General features: G+C 39.1%; 2 protein-coding genes across 2 annotated transcripts; one reads left to right on the top strand and one right to left on the bottom strand.

Annotated features, from left to right (window-relative positions):
* Positions 1-7106: 7106 nt before the first annotated feature.
* Positions 7107-8998, top strand: LOC112017257 (UDP-glycosyltransferase 79B6). Its single transcript, XM_024049727.2, has one exon. It carries the CDS (start codon positions 7327-7329, stop codon positions 8719-8721), a length of 1395 nt encoding a protein of 464 aa, XP_023905495.1. The 5' UTR covers positions 7107-7326; the 3' UTR covers positions 8722-8998.
* Positions 8999-16131: 7133 nt separating this feature from the next.
* On the bottom strand, positions 16132-16860 carry LOC112017355 (formin-like protein 14). Its single transcript, XM_065775705.1, has one exon. The coding sequence runs from the start codon at positions 16858-16860 to the stop codon at positions 16132-16134; it is 729 nt and encodes a 242-aa protein (XP_065631777.1).
* Between the last annotated feature and the right edge of the window lie 395 nt (positions 16861-17255).

The raw sequence follows: 17255 nt of genomic DNA, 5'->3' as shown, positions 1-17255 counted from the left end.
GGCATTTAGGAGGTACTGTCATGAGCTTGGTATCACAAATAGATACTCAACGCCCGCCTACCCTCAGGGAAACGGGCAAGTCGAGGCCGTCAACAAGGTCATCGTCAGTGAGCTTAAGAAGAGACTGGATGACGCCAAAGGGAGATGGGTAGAGGAGCTGCCCCATGTTCTCTGGACATACTGGACCACGCCCCGGCGGTCAACGGGGGAAACACCCTTCGCCTTAACTTATGGTGCCGAGGCGGTGATCCCCCTGGAAACAAACTTCCCGACGCTAAGGACGAGCTCTTTCACCCCAGGCAGCAATGATGAATTGCTGAGGAGGAGCTTGGACTTGGTAGAAGAACGAAGGGAACGAGCAATGATCCAGCTGGCCTATTACCAACAAAAGCTCAAGCAGGGGTATGATATCAATGTGAGACTCAGACCACTAACACTGAGGGACCTGGTGCTGAGAAAGGTCGTAGGGGCTGCTAAAAACCCTTATTGGGGAAAGTTGGGACCCAACTGGGAGGGGCCCTACCGAGTTACATCAGTAGCGGGGATAGGGGCATACTACTTAAAAGATCTAGATGAAAAACCTGTACCTCGTCCGTGGAATGTAAATAACCTGAAAAGGTATTATTATTAATGAAGAAACCTTTTTGGATTCAAATGCTTACGCTGTTGTGACTATGTGCCTCACGTTCTGGCGACTTGACTAAGTGTTAGACAGAACCAAGGCATTGCATGGTCCTCAGACTCAAGCCTATGGGGAAACTAACTACCTCGAGATATCCTAAGTGTTAGACAGAACCAAGGTGTTGCATGGTCCTCGGACTCAAGTCTATGGGGAAACTAACTACTTCGAAATATCCTAAGTGTTAGATAGAACCAAGGCATTGCATGGTCCTCGGACTCAAGCCTATAGGGAAACTAACTACTTCGACATATCCTAAGTGTTAGACAGAACCAAGGCATTGCATGGTCCTTGGACTCAAGCCTATGGGGAAACTAACTACTTCGAGATATCCTAAGTGTTAGACAAAACTAAGGCATTGCATGGTCCTCGGACTCAAGCCTATGGGGAAACTAACTACTTCCAAATATCCTAAGTGTTAGACAGAACCAAGGCATTGCATGGTCCTCGGACTCAAGCCTATGGGGAAACTAACTACTTCGAGATATCCTAAGTGTTAGATAGAATCAAGGCATTGCATGGTCCTCGAACTCAAGCCTATGGGAAAACTAACTACTTCCAAATATCTTAAGTGTTAGACAGAACCAAAGCATTGCTTGGTCCTCGGACTCAAGCCTATGGGGAAACTAACTACTTCGAAATATTCTAAGTGTTAGACATAACCAAGGCATTGCATGGTTCTCGGACTCAAGCCTATGGGGAAACTAACTAAGTTAGGAAAGGATCAAAACCCTACATAACCCTTGGGACATAAGTGGACTGCCCACGCATACATTCTTTCCCCTTATCATTGTTACTGACGCAATTGGCTGACATATAATTCAAGCTAAATTCATGCAAATAAAAAGAAAAGAAAGGAAGCAGATAGCATGTAAACGAATAAGCAACCAAAATAAATAAGAAGGGAAATTAAACTCCCATTACAACAAGGTGTCCATAGAAGTTGCGTGGCAAGAGCCACCTTACATAAAAATAAAAAAGAGGGAAGAACAGCAAAATAAAATAAAGTGACATAAAAAGCATAGACAAAGATCAAGCAAGCGGCAAAAGCAGGTTGAACCGAGACGCCAGGGAATCTACTCCTTCTACTCAGGCTGGACAGGGGCAACCTCTAAGTCATCCGAGCCTTAGCCTAAGGGGACGGCCTGCAGGGGTACGACGAGAATGGCTGCTTCCCCGGTGGTGGGGATTTGAGCATCGGATGGGACCTCCGCTGCCTCTTGGGGCACCTTCTCGCTCGGATTTTCCCTTAGTTCAGCAACCCCCACCTCCTCAACAATCTCCCCAGCCTTAGCGCCATCAGGGGCGGCCTCGCGGATAGCAGGGAGTAGTACACACTCTCCGCCTTCCACAAGCCGGACGAGGCCACCACCCCAGCTTGTTTGAGGGCCTCAGCTCAAACCTGGGAGCAGTGTTGCCTACATACCCCCGAAACTTGAGCTTTATAAAGGACCTCTATCTCAACCACCCCCTCAGCGTAGGCTGCAGTCTCGGCCTCCTCCTTGGCAGCCAGGGCCATCTTCCTGCCAAAATCTGCCTCGACCTTAGCCCGTCGAGCCTCGTCTCGGGCCCACTCTACCTCCCTCTGGGCCCCCTCGGCCGTGGCCACCTTAGCTTGAAGATCGGCGATCAGCTCCCTCGCGATCCTCAGCTGCTCCTCCGCCTCGCCCAGGCGCCTCGTCTGCTCCTTGGCCTAGTTCTGGGCACCCTCGAGACCAGACTCTGCACTGTCCTGAGCCCTGGTCATCGCCTTCAAGTCCTCTCGGGCCTTGGCGAGGTCAACCTCAGAGTTCTTCAGAGTCTGGGTAGCCTGAAATCGCCTATTACGCTCCTGGTCGAGGGCCTTCCCTGGTCGTTGGCCGCTTCCTCTAACCTATAGATGGCCTGGACAGATTGCCGGAGTAGCCAATGCACTATAAGCCCAACTTAAAAAAAATAAAATAAAAAATAAAATAAAAAAAGGGAAAAGGAGAGGAAAGGGAAGGGAGTCGAAATTATAGTTCTTACCATCCCCAGATACCACTTAAGGCTGAGAAAGACCTGCTTACTCCTCAAAAAGTTCAGCTTGGCCATGTCCGCTGGGAGCAACAGGCACCTCTCCAGCGTATCGGCCACGTGCGCGCCTTCGCCCTCGTTGAAATCCCTGGGGGAGGCGTCATCCTTCAGGGGCTCCCCATGGACCATTAGGGCTGGGAGCCAGGCTTGAGCCTCGGACGAGGTGGTGTCGACTTGCCTGTCCTGACTTTTGCCACCTATCTTAATCTGCTTGGACGGCCGCAGAGTGTTGTCCTCCTCCTGCGAGGACACTGGCTTATCCTCCATAAGCCTTTTGCCCTTATCCTTCTTCTTCCTAGGGTCGGCAGGCATGGACCCAGAAGGCAGGCTCGTCTGGGAAGGAGGAGGAAGAGGAGGGGCTTCTGAGGCGAAGAGGTCTGCTTCGGTCAAACGAGGGTCGCCCAAGTCCCCGGGAGGGTCCTTGGACTGATCAAGCTGGGCGAAAACGTCGAACGCGTCCTCCTCCCTCTCTGGATCCTCCTCGGCAGCCTCAGCGAATACTTGGGAAGAAGAGGAGACGGCTAGAGTAACAACTTCTGGTTCGGTGGGCTCCTCGGGGAACAGAAATCCGTCCTTGGTCACAGTAATTCTCTGAAGCCGAGGGTCGTTGGCTCGGATCACGTGCTTCAGAACCAGGAATGATTTCTAGACAGGAGTATACCCCAAGATTTTGTGGGCGGCCCTAACTTGATTGTCGTCCTCATTTATAAAAACTGACGCCCTCAGCACCTTCTGCAAATCCTCCCGGTTGACCAGGTGGAAGTGGCGCTCAAAAGCGTGCGGGTCTGCAAGGGGAAAACACCACCACATTAATAAAAAAAAAAAAAAAAAGGAAGGAAAAAGACAAGAGAACTTGAAACCTCTCCTATTCCCACTGCCCCACCTGGTATTCCCTCCATTGTTGGGCAGTGAAGGCCATTGTGCCACTCCCCGGACACGATGAGGAAATCCTCGTTTAGCCCCTTGCTGGACTCAGGGAGGCATTGGATGAGCCGCACCCTGTCGTCCCTCGTCTTCAGGTAATAAGACTTGCCCTTAAGGAGCTGAAGGTTGTAGCACCAGTTCACGTCATGGTGGGTCAACCTTAGCCCCATCTTCTCGTTCAGGGCGTCCACACAGCCCAAAATCCTAAAGACGTTTATTCCACACTGGGTAGGGGCCAACCGGAAGTGCGTGAGGTAGTCCCTCATCACCGGCCCCATGGGGATCCTCATCCCCCCTTCGAGGAAGGCGACAATGGGAATTACCACTTCGCCCTCCTGTTTTTGTAAGAGCCAATCCCCATCCTCACAATATCTCAGACCTACATTGCTGGGAATCCTATAGTCGGCGATGAATTTCTCCATCGCCTCCTCAGTGTAGACGTATTTCTTAAACCTACCCATCCCAGTTGACGCCTAAATGAGCTAAGAAAGAACAGGTGAAGGAGAAGAAGGGGTAAAGAGGAAGGGAGTTCAAAGAGGGATAGAGTGACTTACTGGAAAGAGGAGGAGCTCCTCGGACAGGCTTTTTGTGCTGGAAATGTAAGTACGAGTGTGGCTGAACTCAGGAAGGATGCGCGAAAATTCTTGATTGCAAATAAGAAACAAGAAGAAGCGGTTCGAGTGGGTATTTATACCCCAAATCGAAGAGCCATGTGGGTTTTCTCGCCCATAAATGCCAGAAAAATCTCCACCGATAGATTGGTAACGCCTCGTTAGACGTGGGGAGCACAGAACCGCCTAAATTTAGTGATGGGCACGTTACGCGCTCCGAAACGTCAGCAACGCGCCTTGGGCAGATGAATAGACCCCAGTGCTGACGGGGAGTAAGGCTCGACTGGGCACGGAGCAGGCCCGAGGATGTCAAAATCCTTCTCCCCGCCCGAGGATGCGTGCAGCAAGATTTTGAGGGGCTATTGTGGGGCCAGAACATCAGGTAACCTTGACCCACTCCAAGCCAGGCCCAAGGGCCTGCGCCGAGGATGCATGAGGGGTCCGAGGATGAAAGCGCAAGGACTGACCCCCGAGGAACATATCCGAGGATGGCCCCTTCCTCGGGCGTCCGAGACCTCGGAAGAACATGAGCACCACCCCACCAAAGGGGACTTCTTGAATATCCGAGGAGGAGAGGGTCCAGTGCCACGCGTCGGCGACAGGAGCACGGCGAAGGAGCAAGCCTTAGGCGAGCTGTCACCTCTGCATTGAATGCCCTCAACTAACGTCCTGGCCGCATTAATGAGGACAGGACTCCTGAACAGTGCTGCCTTAGGTGCTGCAACCCACTGGAGGAATAGGGATGCGGCTGATGGGACAGGCTCTCAAGTGGTGGCCTGACTGATCGACAAATGGAGGGTTATGATCAGTTTAGAGAGGTATATAACGTAGGGAGTCTCTCCTGAAAGGGGGACGAAAAATCGGCATTAAGAAGTTCTGTAATGACCCATGCCCTCTGAACCTTTGTAATCAACCTTGAAAGAAATAATAAGAACATTAAGCTTCGGAAGACCAGTCCGAGGAGCATCATCGAGCATCCCAATCTATGTTTAAGTTGATAAATCCACATGCAACTATGCAGGGCAGTTGTACCCCTTACTAGGGCCTAGTTCTTGAGCCCACGCTCTACAAATTCATTGAAGGGCAAGCTGGTCTTGGGTCCACTCTCTCAACCTGAAAAAGTGTCCCAAATCCGGTCCCTACATTATTATTATTATTATTATTATTATTATTATTATTATAGGTGAAACTGAGAGAAACTCAAATTATAATTCCAAATTAGAGTTCCAATTTTGCGCCGTGTGTCCTAAATTATTTAATCTCAAAGAGTTTTATTTCTTAATTTTAAAATCAAATGTGGGACCACATTATAAATATTCATCCAAGTGAGTTATTAAGTACAAAAACTAAAGAGTCTAGAATAAATGAATCGTAAAAAAAAAAAAAAAAAATGCTTCACAATAATAATAATAAAATGGACAATTTACATTTTATACATAATAATATCCTTACAAATTTTTTTAAAGAGTTTACAAAATATAAAAATGACTATTAATAGTATTTCAATTATATAAATAGGAATTATATTATGCATCTTATTGTATTTCTTTAAATGTATTCATGTATATGCATGAGATTACAAACTAGTTATTATAAAAAATGAACTTAAATACCATACTAAATAAATGCATTTATTTCATTCAAAATTTTAATTATAGATGCCACATGTCCAATATTATGGTAAACACATTCAGATGTATAAATAATATGTTAACATGTGGCATTGATTATCCAACATACCAATTAAATATAGGAAGTTGTCACGTGTCATTGTAGTATGCTTTAAAAATGAATAAGTGTCATATCATCCCCTTCCAAAGATTATTTATGTATTTTGTTCTAAAAAAAAGTAATTTGTTGAAATATGTGTAATCTGATTATCTAATAGATATTATCTATTGAGATTTAAATTTAAATTAAAATAAAACTTATTTTGGAACCATTATTAAATACATCACAATTAGAAAAGAAGCCTAGAAGTCTTTTTATTTTTATTTTTTTTCACTTTCTCAACATATAAAATTGAAATTTTACACATATAGTATTAAAATGTATACAATATTCTCTTAACTTTTAGCTTTTGATGTTTTTTTTTTTTTACACAAATGTGTATGTGTGTGTATATATATTTTTTCCATTTTTTCTTTTCTTTTGCTTTTATATCATATCATTATTTGTGGGTTCTAGTTAACTCAACTGATAAAATCTCTAATGGTTAAATAAGAGATTTGAAATTCAATCCCCACCTACATCAAAAGCCGATTGGTATCTTGATCTGATAATAATAGTTATCATCAAAAGTGAACACCATAAGTTGAAACTCTTTTAAAAAAAAAAAATCAGATCATTATAACAATACATCAACAGTTGGAAAAAAATATTATGTTATTAGCATTACTCTAGATTCTGACCCTGAACCCATATGGTGCCATGGGATTCCCCTTTGAGTGAACAATTTAATAAATTTGATATAATTACAAAAAGAACTTGTGAAAAGTTTTGTTTTATGCTCAAAAGCACATGGTATCATATACCATTCAAGGCATAATTAGTGCAACAAACTCAATATCACGTTGAACAAGGCAACGCTCATGGTCAATGCCTTAATTTAGGCCTGAAAAATGGGCCTCTTTGCCAATTCTCTATAATTTTTAACCACTAACAATTTTTATTTTTATTTTAAAATTCTTTGCAGCTATTTCTCAATAGATTAACACCTAAATGTCTGCCATGTGGATAGTTGTGAGACTTGTGGCATAAGTTGAGCATTTTTTGTTGTACTAGATTTTTTGGTCTATAAATAACTCATTTAAACTTTCTGAGATTAAAAACACCCACATAGAAATCTTATAATAGAAAAATCCTTCTACAGCCCAAACACTTTTCACTCTTATCTCTCCCACTTATCTAGTTAAGAATGATAGATATCAATTATTTTGTTTAAAGAGTTGTATTCAATATTTGCTTCAAGTTGTGTTTAGAACCTGATACAACATCTGTTCTAGATAGGATAGCCACTACTAGTTCTTCCTTACCCTTTTTCCCTTGATTATAAAAATGGCTGAATGCAAGAACTTAGAGCTTCACATAGCCATGTTCCCATGGTTTGCAGTTGGTCATATGACCCCCTTTCTCCATCTCTCTAATGAGATTGCTAAGAGAGGCCATAAAATCACTTTCATATTGCCCAAAAAAGCTCAAATTCAGCTACAACATTTAAATCTTCATCCAAATTTCATCACCTTTCATCCCCTCACAATCCCTCATGTTGATGGCCTCCCACTTGGTGCAGAGACCGCCTCAGACATATCGATATCTTTGGTCCATTTGCTTGCCATTGCCATGGATCGCACACGTGAACAAGTTGAAAATATTTTCCGAGCTAAAACTCCAGATATAGTATTCTATGACAATGCACACTGGATACCAGAAATTGCTAAACAACTTGGAATCAAATCAATTTGCTACAATGTTGTTTCTGCTGCATCGCTTGCAATTGCTGTAGTTCCGGCACGTAATGTTCCCAAGGATAGAGCCATTACAAAGGAGGAATTAAAGCAACTACCAGTAGGCTACCCTTCATCGACCATAGTCCTTCGCAGCCATGAAGTTGATTCTTTATCATTCATTTCTCTACCTTTTGGAGATGGGATAACATTTTACGATCGTGTCACAACCGCCATGAAAGAAAGTGATGTGATATCTATTAGAACATGCCAAGAAATGGAAGGACAATTGTGTGACTATATGGGGAATCAATTCGGAAAGTCTGTGTTATTAACAGGACCAGTGTTACCAGAGCCTGCTAAGAGTCCTTCGAAAGGCATGTGGGCTACTTGGTTGGATGGGTTTGAGCCTGGGTCAATGGTGTTTTGTGCATTTGGGTCTCAAATCATCCTTGAAAAGAAACAATTTCAAGAACTACTATTAGGGTTTGAGTTAATAGGGTTGCCATTTCTGATAGCCCTGAAACCGCCAATGGAATGTGCAACAGTTGAGGAGGCATTGCCAAATGGGTTCAAGGAAAGGGTTAAAGAGAGAGGAAGAGTTTTGGGGGGGTGGGTGGAACAACCATTGATACTTAGTCACCCATCAGTTGGGTGCTTTGTGAGCCATTGTGGGTTTGGATCAATGTGGGAGTCTTTGATGAGTAACTGTCAAATAGTGCTTGTGCCACATCTTGGTGACCAAATCTTGAACACTAGGTTACTTGTTGAAGAGATGAAGGTTGCTGTGGAGGTGGAGAGGGAAGATAGTGGGTGGTTTTCAAGAAAGAGCTTGAGCAAGGCAATCAAGTCTGTGATGGATAAAGATAATGAGGTGGGTATTATGGTGAAGAAGAACCATGCCAAATGGAAAGATATATTAGCTAGCCCAAACTTCATGAGTGGTTATATGGATAAATTTGTCCAAAACTTGCAAGATCTTGTACTAGTAAATGAAAAGGCATAATTCAACAATTTGGTTCCTATATTAAAATGGTAAGGATCTTTGTTGTTGTTGAATAACTATTCACTTTCACGGGGTCATAAATTTAGTAGATTTTGTCCCTTAGCTTCAGTCTCTCTCTTCCCTCCTCATGATTGTCCATTGCTTCGGGGAAGCCATTAAGTGTGATGGTGCTCTCACTAGGATCGAAACAAATTAGCTTGTGGACTTTGTTCTTTTTTGTGCCTTACCTCTAGAGGTTGTAGATGCCTTTGATTAATGAATTAAGTTATATAAATAAATAAATAAATCTTGACAAATATATCATCCGAGTTATAGTATGGATGACCACTTGAGTTTTATGCATATTATTTAATTATAATATTTCTTTCTTGGATTTCAGAGAACTTAATAATCCCATTAGGAAGTAGGAACACTACTTGATCGATATCTTTGGTGTGGTTCCTCCCACCAAGATTTTTACCCACCCTAATGAGCTGCAAGAACTAACCATTAAGACATTAGGGAGGAATTTGAAACCTTAAAAGAACAAAGTTCCTTCAAAAATATAAACCACAAGTTGTTCACTTTGAATTGCCCCAAATTTACTATTCAACATTAAAAGAACATAGTTCCTTCAAAAATATAAACCACAAGTTGTTCACTTTGAATTGCCCCAACTTTACTGTTCAACATCATTGACCATCTTTTGTATTAAAAAAAAAAAAAAAAAAACCCATTGTACAAAGTAAGTCATCCTTAGGAACAAGAAATAAGTGATGATATTGATAATGCAAACACAACACAAGAATTTCCAAATTTACCTTTTGCAAATGTGTGGAATCTAAGGTTATGTTTAGTAATAGTTTTTATCTTCTATTTTCAAAAACTTGTTTTGGGAATATAAAGAAAAACAATTTCCTTGTATTTTTGAAATAAAAAACATGTTTGATTAGTTGAAATTAAAAAGATATTTTTTTGAAGAAAAAAATAGAAAATACTAAAATATGTTATTACTAGGATTTGAATTCTAATATTAACTCATTAAATAAGAAAATTTTATTAAATTAAATACGCGTTTTCATTGACTTTTGAAAATTAGAAATTGAAAATAGCATTTTATACGTTTTCAGTTTCCTTCACAAATTGAATTTTGAGAAAGGTTTTTGTTTTCTGTCCATTTTGAGTTGCCAAACAAATTTTTTAATCTTAAAAATAAAAAATTATTTTTGGAAACATAAAATAAAGGGAAAAAATAGTTACCAAACATACCCTAATTGCTCAAAACTATACATCAATGAGTTTATTTGTGAGGAAATATAAGTCGATGGATTCTATAGAGATCAAAATATAAGAAAAAATTATTTGAAAACAAAGCTTTGTACACATATTAATATATAAATGATAGATATTTTCATTTCAAATAAATAACCAATTGTGTGACTAAGTTGCGTTATAATATAGGTACCTTGCAACATAGTTGTAAATGGAACGTTTACACAACCCAAGTCCTATATAGAGACAAAACTCATGTTTAGATATTATGTCAATGACCAAAATTATAATTATATATTATAAATATTCTAATTTTGTAAATCAAAGGATGCTTAATACCTAAGAATGATTTGTCCATGACATGTAAGATTGACCATATGCATTATCATTTGTAAATCCTAAATGAGAGTAGGGATTTGGTGGTTGGTATATTGCTAGATTGTATGAGCCACCGAATGACACATTTGAATTTTCCTTAGTCACTTTTTGTTTTGCTTTTCCAATAAAATTTAACATTAGAAAAAAAAAATGTAAATAAAAAGGTTTATTAAAAATAAAAATATGGCATATATTTAGTAAAAAAAAGAAAAGAAAAAGGAAATTCTTACATGAAGATGATGCATCCTTGGACGATTTTGTCTTGCACTTCTCAAAGTGGCAAGTCTATTGTTTCATAAACCTTTTAATCTTACACATCGGGGATTTAACACTGACATGTGATTTGATAAGCCAAGCATTTCATCAGTTGTATTATGCTCTACAACTTCATTTTCTTCCAAATTTGCATTTGAACCCAACTTTAACTTTGATGACTCTCTTTCAATTTTTTCATCAAGTCCTAATGGTATCTTTTAAAATATGCTTTTAAGGCTATCATCCCCTTGACTTTTGGATATGATTGTATTAGCTATATATAAAATGCTATTATGCCATACTATCTCTGCCTCTTTAGCGTTGCCACATGAATGATTATCTTGTTCATAGGCCATCATCCCTTTCTTAGCCTCCTTTGTCCAACATTTCAAAATGTATTGGCTTGGAATTTTAGTCAAAATTTTTAAATGAAAGACCCACAATGCATGACAACAAAGAATTCCCAATGACTCAAATTTCTTATAAGAACAAGAAATGTTGCTATTGAAATTATCAAAATGGACGATGCGTACTCTTTCACTATCTTCTTCTTTCACCTCAAAGACATCAATTGTATCTTAGCTATCAACATGCTTCCACTTTATTGCAAGACTATTAAGGTATTCATTTTCAAATAATAAGAATATCTTACATGTGTAAACTTGAGTTGCATGACCCAAAATACCACTCTTCTTAACTGCTCTTTGTGGGGCACCTTACTTACATCAAAAGCATTCATTAAACTTTGAAGAATGCATACCTTCCAATACACTTTCATATTTAATTACAAAGTTAGTGCCGGCTTATTGTTTTATCTACTATATTAGTCAAAACATAGCTTGTGCTTTCACTTCTCGAGGAAATTTTAAATTCAGTTGTGAAGCTATCCGTAATGAATGCAATGCTCCATTTATGTCAAATTTTGTATATCATATTAAGCCAGTGATGATCTTCAAGATTAAACTTCTACATCATTTTATCCCATGTGTTTTGAAATTCCAATTCTAAATCACAATATTTTTGGCAGTTGTTCCACAAGGACTGAAACTTTGAATTAGCATTTAACTCTCCAAAGTAGGAAAGTGCATTTTTTTTTTTAAATATGCCACAAACATAGTTGATGATGTGTGTTCAAAAACACTTCCTTAATAGCATTTGACATGGCTTGATCTTAGTTAGTAAAAATTGTTATTAAAGATGGATTTCCCATTGAGTTTAAGAATGACTTGAACAACCATTTGAAAGAAGCAGTGGTTTCATCCAAAAGGAATGTACATCCAAATATCACATTCTACTAATTGTGATTAACACCTACAAATAGAGCACAAATCAAATTATATCTATTGGTGTGGTAAGTAATGTCAAATACCACAATATCTCCAAAACAATCATAATCAACCCTTGAACTCCCATTTCCCCCCATAAAAAAAAATTATGTGATTTTCTTGATTTACTTGAATCATGTAAAAAACCATGAGATCTTTTATCAGCCTTTTCTTAAAATGATTCAATAGGTTTTGAGTATCTCTAGCACTTATCGTTGACATCTTATTTGTGTTCACATGATTTTTTTATGATTATAACAATCTTTTTCAATAAAGCCCACATCCTCACTCCCTCCAACTTCTTCTATTAAATACAAATAAGTATTCTTTGTACTTATATCAACATTCATCATGGAATCAATTAAACCTACCTTAGGTTTTGAAATACGACAACTAGATCTTAGCAAATGTCTCTTTGATAGTAGAGCAAGTTTATAATTATGTTTTAAATTAAATGCAATAACCTTCAACACATCATTTTCAACTGTGGAACAAATAAATGCTTTACAGTAAGTTTTGACCTCTAGTTTCTTCCAATTTTTCTCTTCACAAGGATCTTCATTTTGAAACCCTTCTCAAAACATAGAAATTCATGTTGCCTTATATTCTTTGTCCCATTAAAATATCTAGGTTTTCCTTTCCATATACTAAAACTTGTCCATAATGCATAATTGTTGTATATATTGTATGCCTCATCTGTATTATATGCCACCTTATCCAACAAATTGTCATCACTATTTTCTAGTCATTCAACGAACAAACAATCCTCTTCAATTCCTTCAATATCATTGGAATTGCAAATAACTACAATAATTTTTATGGAAAATATAAATTTTAGAAATAAAGTATTAAGAAATTTACAATACAATAATTATATTATGTGTGCAATTTTGATGTATTCTTAAAGGCCTATGGTATGCTTTATAACAAAGCTTCCCCACATATCTTAGCACAAATAGAATTATAAATTAGACATAGTTACCATTAAAAAGATGAAAATATTATTTATTCCTACCATATTATATGTGTGAGTGTGTGTGTATAGAGAGAGAGAGAGAGAGAGAGAGAGAGAGATGGTATGCTTTATAACAAAGCTTCCCCACATATCTTAGCACAAATAGAATTATAAATTAGACATAGTTACCATTAAAAAGATGAAAATATTATTTATTGCTACCATATTATGTGTGTGTGTGTGTGTGTGTGTGTGTGATAGGGAGAGAGAGAGAGAGAGAGAGAGAGAGAGAGAGAGAGAGAGATGGTATGCTTTATAACAAAGCTTCCCCACATATCTTAGCACAAATAGAATTATAAATTAGACATAGTTACCATTAAAAAGATGAAATATTATTTATTCCTACCATATTATGTGTGTGTGTGTGTGTGTGTGTGTGTATAGGGAGAGAGAGAGAGAGAGAGAGAGATGGTATGCTTTATAACAAAGCTTCCCCACATATCTTAGCACAAATAGAATTATAAATTAGACATAGTTACCATTAAAAAGATGAAAATATTATTTATTCCTACCATATTATGTGTGTGTGTGTGTGTGTGTGTGTGTGTGTGTATAGAGAGAGAGAGAGAGAGAGAGAGAGAGAGAGAGATTGTACGTAAATTTAGTATATGTGGTCATAGTTCCTCTATGAGCAGAGTAATTGTATATTAAATGTCATAATAACCATACCAAAAAAAAAAAAAACAACAACAACAACAACAACATGTATCACAACACATATTTTATTTGGGAGCAAACATATCACAACCTCAATACATTTTATATATTTTATTTGGGGAGCAAACATATCACAACAAAGCATTAAATTTTTTTTACTTGATAAATCAGTAAGAATTACTCACAGATAGTAACATTTGTTTTTTGTTAACACTGTGAGTAGCACTTGATTTTTTTCAACACTAAGGACCCTTTGCCTTTTTTGTCCACAAGAGTTAGAGAACCCTAAAAGCTTCTCTTTGTCCTAAATCCCAACTCCAAATTGGGAAATAGTTGGCTATTTTTTTTTTTTTAAACCAACAGAGATCTAATTTTGAGGCTGATTGTTGCTGAGCTAGAACATTTAAATGATGTCAGCAATTTTATCTAACCTCTTTTGTTCTTATTGGCTGGGATTATAAGGTTCAGCTTGGTGACCTTGTAGTCCGAGACTTGGTAAGAATTTCCTAACGGGGATAGCCCAAAACGAACTCAAAAGGACTCTTATAGAGCCTAAGCCCAATGGACCTGAAAAAAAAATCCTTTGATTAGTACCTGACCCAAAAGGTGCTTGAATTGAAACCATGTTTATGTTCCAACTTCCAAGACCTATCTTATCTCAAATTATCAACCTAGAAGACATACCGATCACATCTCAACAGGGACACTCAAATGAAATTAATTCAATTCGAGCCTTAAGGGGATCATCCCAACATACAAATCGAGGAATCCCCTTAGCTTAATAATCAAACCCCTTAGAATTTGAAATAAGTGTTAGCAAAAAGTCTCTTTATCCAACAAATCAACATTTATTATTCAAACGGTCATACCAACGACAACTCCCTTTGCATTAAATGTAACATGACAAAGTACCCCCACTATACATCATCAGGGCAAGCACCCTGGAAATTTGTTTTCTTAGTTGACCTGACGGCAATGATGTATTGTTTGAGTTCCCCACTTCATGGGGAATTAGTCACCAACCTTGGCAAAGAAAAATCTATAAATACCACCATAATTATATATATAAAAAAAAATAAAAAGAAGGAAAAATAAAAAGAGATATGTTCATAGAGAAAAACAAATCACACATTTACAGTGGCACTACACCAATGTCGTTTGATAATATGTTTCCTTCTTACAAGTCTTCCAATGCTACTATTTGGATGATTGGCTCGTTGATTTTCCTTGCATCATTAGATTTAATTTTCAGAGTGCCTTTGTTTACGCTCCAAGGTTGATCATAATACTATAAATTAGTTTGCTCAAATCTTACAAGTTGGATTTCAGAGAACTTAATAATTCCACTAGGAAGTAGAAACACTACTCGATCGGTATCTTTGGTGTAGTACCTCCCACTCAGATTTTTACTCACCCCAATGAGCTGCGAGAACTAACCACTAAGACATTAGGGAAGAATCCGAAACTTTAAAAGAACAAGGTTCCTTCAAAAATATAAACCACAAGTTGTTCACACTTGACAAAATTACAAGTCGTTCACTTTGAGAAAATTATTGGGAGTTGTTTTTATTAGTTTTATAAACTACCGGTCTTCACTTTGAGAAAAATATTACAAGGCATTTAATTTAGCTAAAAGCCTGACACTTCAAAGTGGGACTAAACGTCTTGTCTTTAACTTCCAATTTCCCTCTTAGTCCACACCATAATTTATGGTCCTAAATGATTCTAAGTTATGCAGATGGTAGAAATTTTAGTCCAAGGCTTTGTTTTATCCATGTCAATAGAAGAATATTTAATCGAACAATAAGTTAATAGTCTTTTGTACATTGTAAGCACATACCTTCATAGATGCCTATAAAGGTAAACATGTTTCCCATTGCTATCAAGAATAGACATGAATTATGTGTTTCTCTATAAAGAATTCAATCCCCATTCAATTTCCAACATTGAAGACCCATTGTGATTATGTAACCTTGGATTTAACTTCAGAATGCACAATTATGTACACATTAAAAACACTGAATTTCCAGCAACTTCACCTCAACCTCAAACAAGACAAACTTTAAACCCAATCAGAAGCACCTATTCATTAATATAGCAAAGCTCTGCATAGATTTACCACTATAATAACATGAAATAGGTGAAGGCCTGAAAACAAAACTCACATTCTTTTTCTTCAAGTGCTCTAATAGGTAACTAAAAAAACCATAATTAGAGCCCTATAAACACCATACATTGCATAATCTTAACCTATACATACCCGTTTATGCAATAAAATAAAAAAAAATAAAAACCCATCAAACACTGCAATTCAAACTCCAATCTTCTTCCATGGGGTTCCAAAAGGTGATCAAAAAACACAATCAGAACCCCATTCCTTCAAATTCTTTACTGTACCAGTCCATATACTTATGTATGATTAATAATGAGAAACGATACTATCATATTTATGTGTGTAGTAAGTGTGTGACTCAATGACCACCCAAAGAGAAACTTTGGGCCTGAGGCCATAACCACTTAATGGCGCTGCTAGCCCATCTTTTGCTTCTCTCTCAAGGAATTCGCCTTCTCAAGCCTCCAACCATCATGGAACCTAGCTATGAAGCTATCAGCCTTGATGTTCACATCAGGGCTGGGACAGAACACGGACCCACCAACACCAGCACCAGCACCAGCAACAACACCATCTCCACCGTCCATCACGCTGACTGAAGATGAACCGTCAACGTCCTCTAACTCAGAGCTGTGAGCGCTTCTTATCTTAACAAAATCCCCACGCACTACAAACCTCATATCCGGCATCTTGAACGGCGGCTGCGGCGGAGGTGGTGGCATCGGAATCAATGGACTCTGTGCCCCACTGTTCACACCCACATTCACACTCTCACTCTTATCCCAGTTGGTCACTCTCGTCGGCAATGGTGGCTTGCCGATCGTGGCCGAGCTTGGCCGCCGGCGAGGTTCGGAAGGGACCCGAGTTTTCTTTCTCGATGAGGATGGAGTTGACGGTGGTGGTGGCGGAGGAGGAGGTGGTGGCGCAGAGACTGAGACTGAGTGAACTTTCTTGCTTTTGATTAACCCTTTCTTAAAAAAACTGTGAAAAACAGAGGGTGGTGGAGGAGGTGGCGGCGGCGGCGGCGATGGTGGTGGCCTTGTAGAATAAGCTCGGTCAGCTTCGGACGGAAGCGACTCGTCGTAGGGATCCTTTCTTTTCTTCTTATTCCTCTTCCGCTGACTGTATATTGAAGCCAAAACCATTTTTATTTCCTTCTTCACATTGCTCTTTTTACGCCCGCTCTTCACGTACCTCTGCTCCTCCGAACGAACTCCCGCCGGAGATGGCGGCGGTGGAGGCGCTGGTGGTGGAGTCTGCGTGTGTTTTTCTCTTTCTCTTTCACTTCTTTGAACTGGGTGTCGTTTTGTTTGGCTTTCTCTTTACGACCCACCGTTTCGTAAGTACGTTTTGGTTGAGGAGGAGGAGGTGGTGGAGGTGGCGGTGGCGCCGGTGACTTTGGTGGTGCCGGAGAAGAACGAATTTCAAAGGTATCTACTGGGATTTCCTTAACTTCAACGTCCTCTTCTTCTTGTTCTTGTCCAAAGCTTCTGGGTCTAACAGGGTTATGGTTATAGTTAAACTTGTTGATTTCAAAGTC

Source organism: Quercus suber, unplaced genomic scaffold (genome assembly GCF_002906115.3).
Source record: "Quercus suber isolate HL8 unplaced genomic scaffold, Cork oak 2.0 scaffold_118, whole genome shotgun sequence".
Lineage (NCBI taxonomy): Eukaryota > Viridiplantae > Streptophyta > Magnoliopsida > Fagales > Fagaceae > Quercus > Quercus suber.
The sequence above is the reverse complement of the archived record's forward strand: the minus strand, read 5'-3'. Positions and strand labels throughout refer to the sequence as shown.

Bases quoted from the DNA above. Each gene is read 5' to 3' on its own strand.
- LOC112017257 (XM_024049727.2), top strand. From the start codon at position 7,327: ATGGCTGAATGCAAGAACTTAGAGCTTCACATAGCCATGTTCCCATGG.
- LOC112017355 (XM_065775705.1), bottom strand. From the start codon at position 16,860: ATGGTTTTGGCTTCAATATACAGTCAGCGGAAGAGGAATAAGAAGAAA.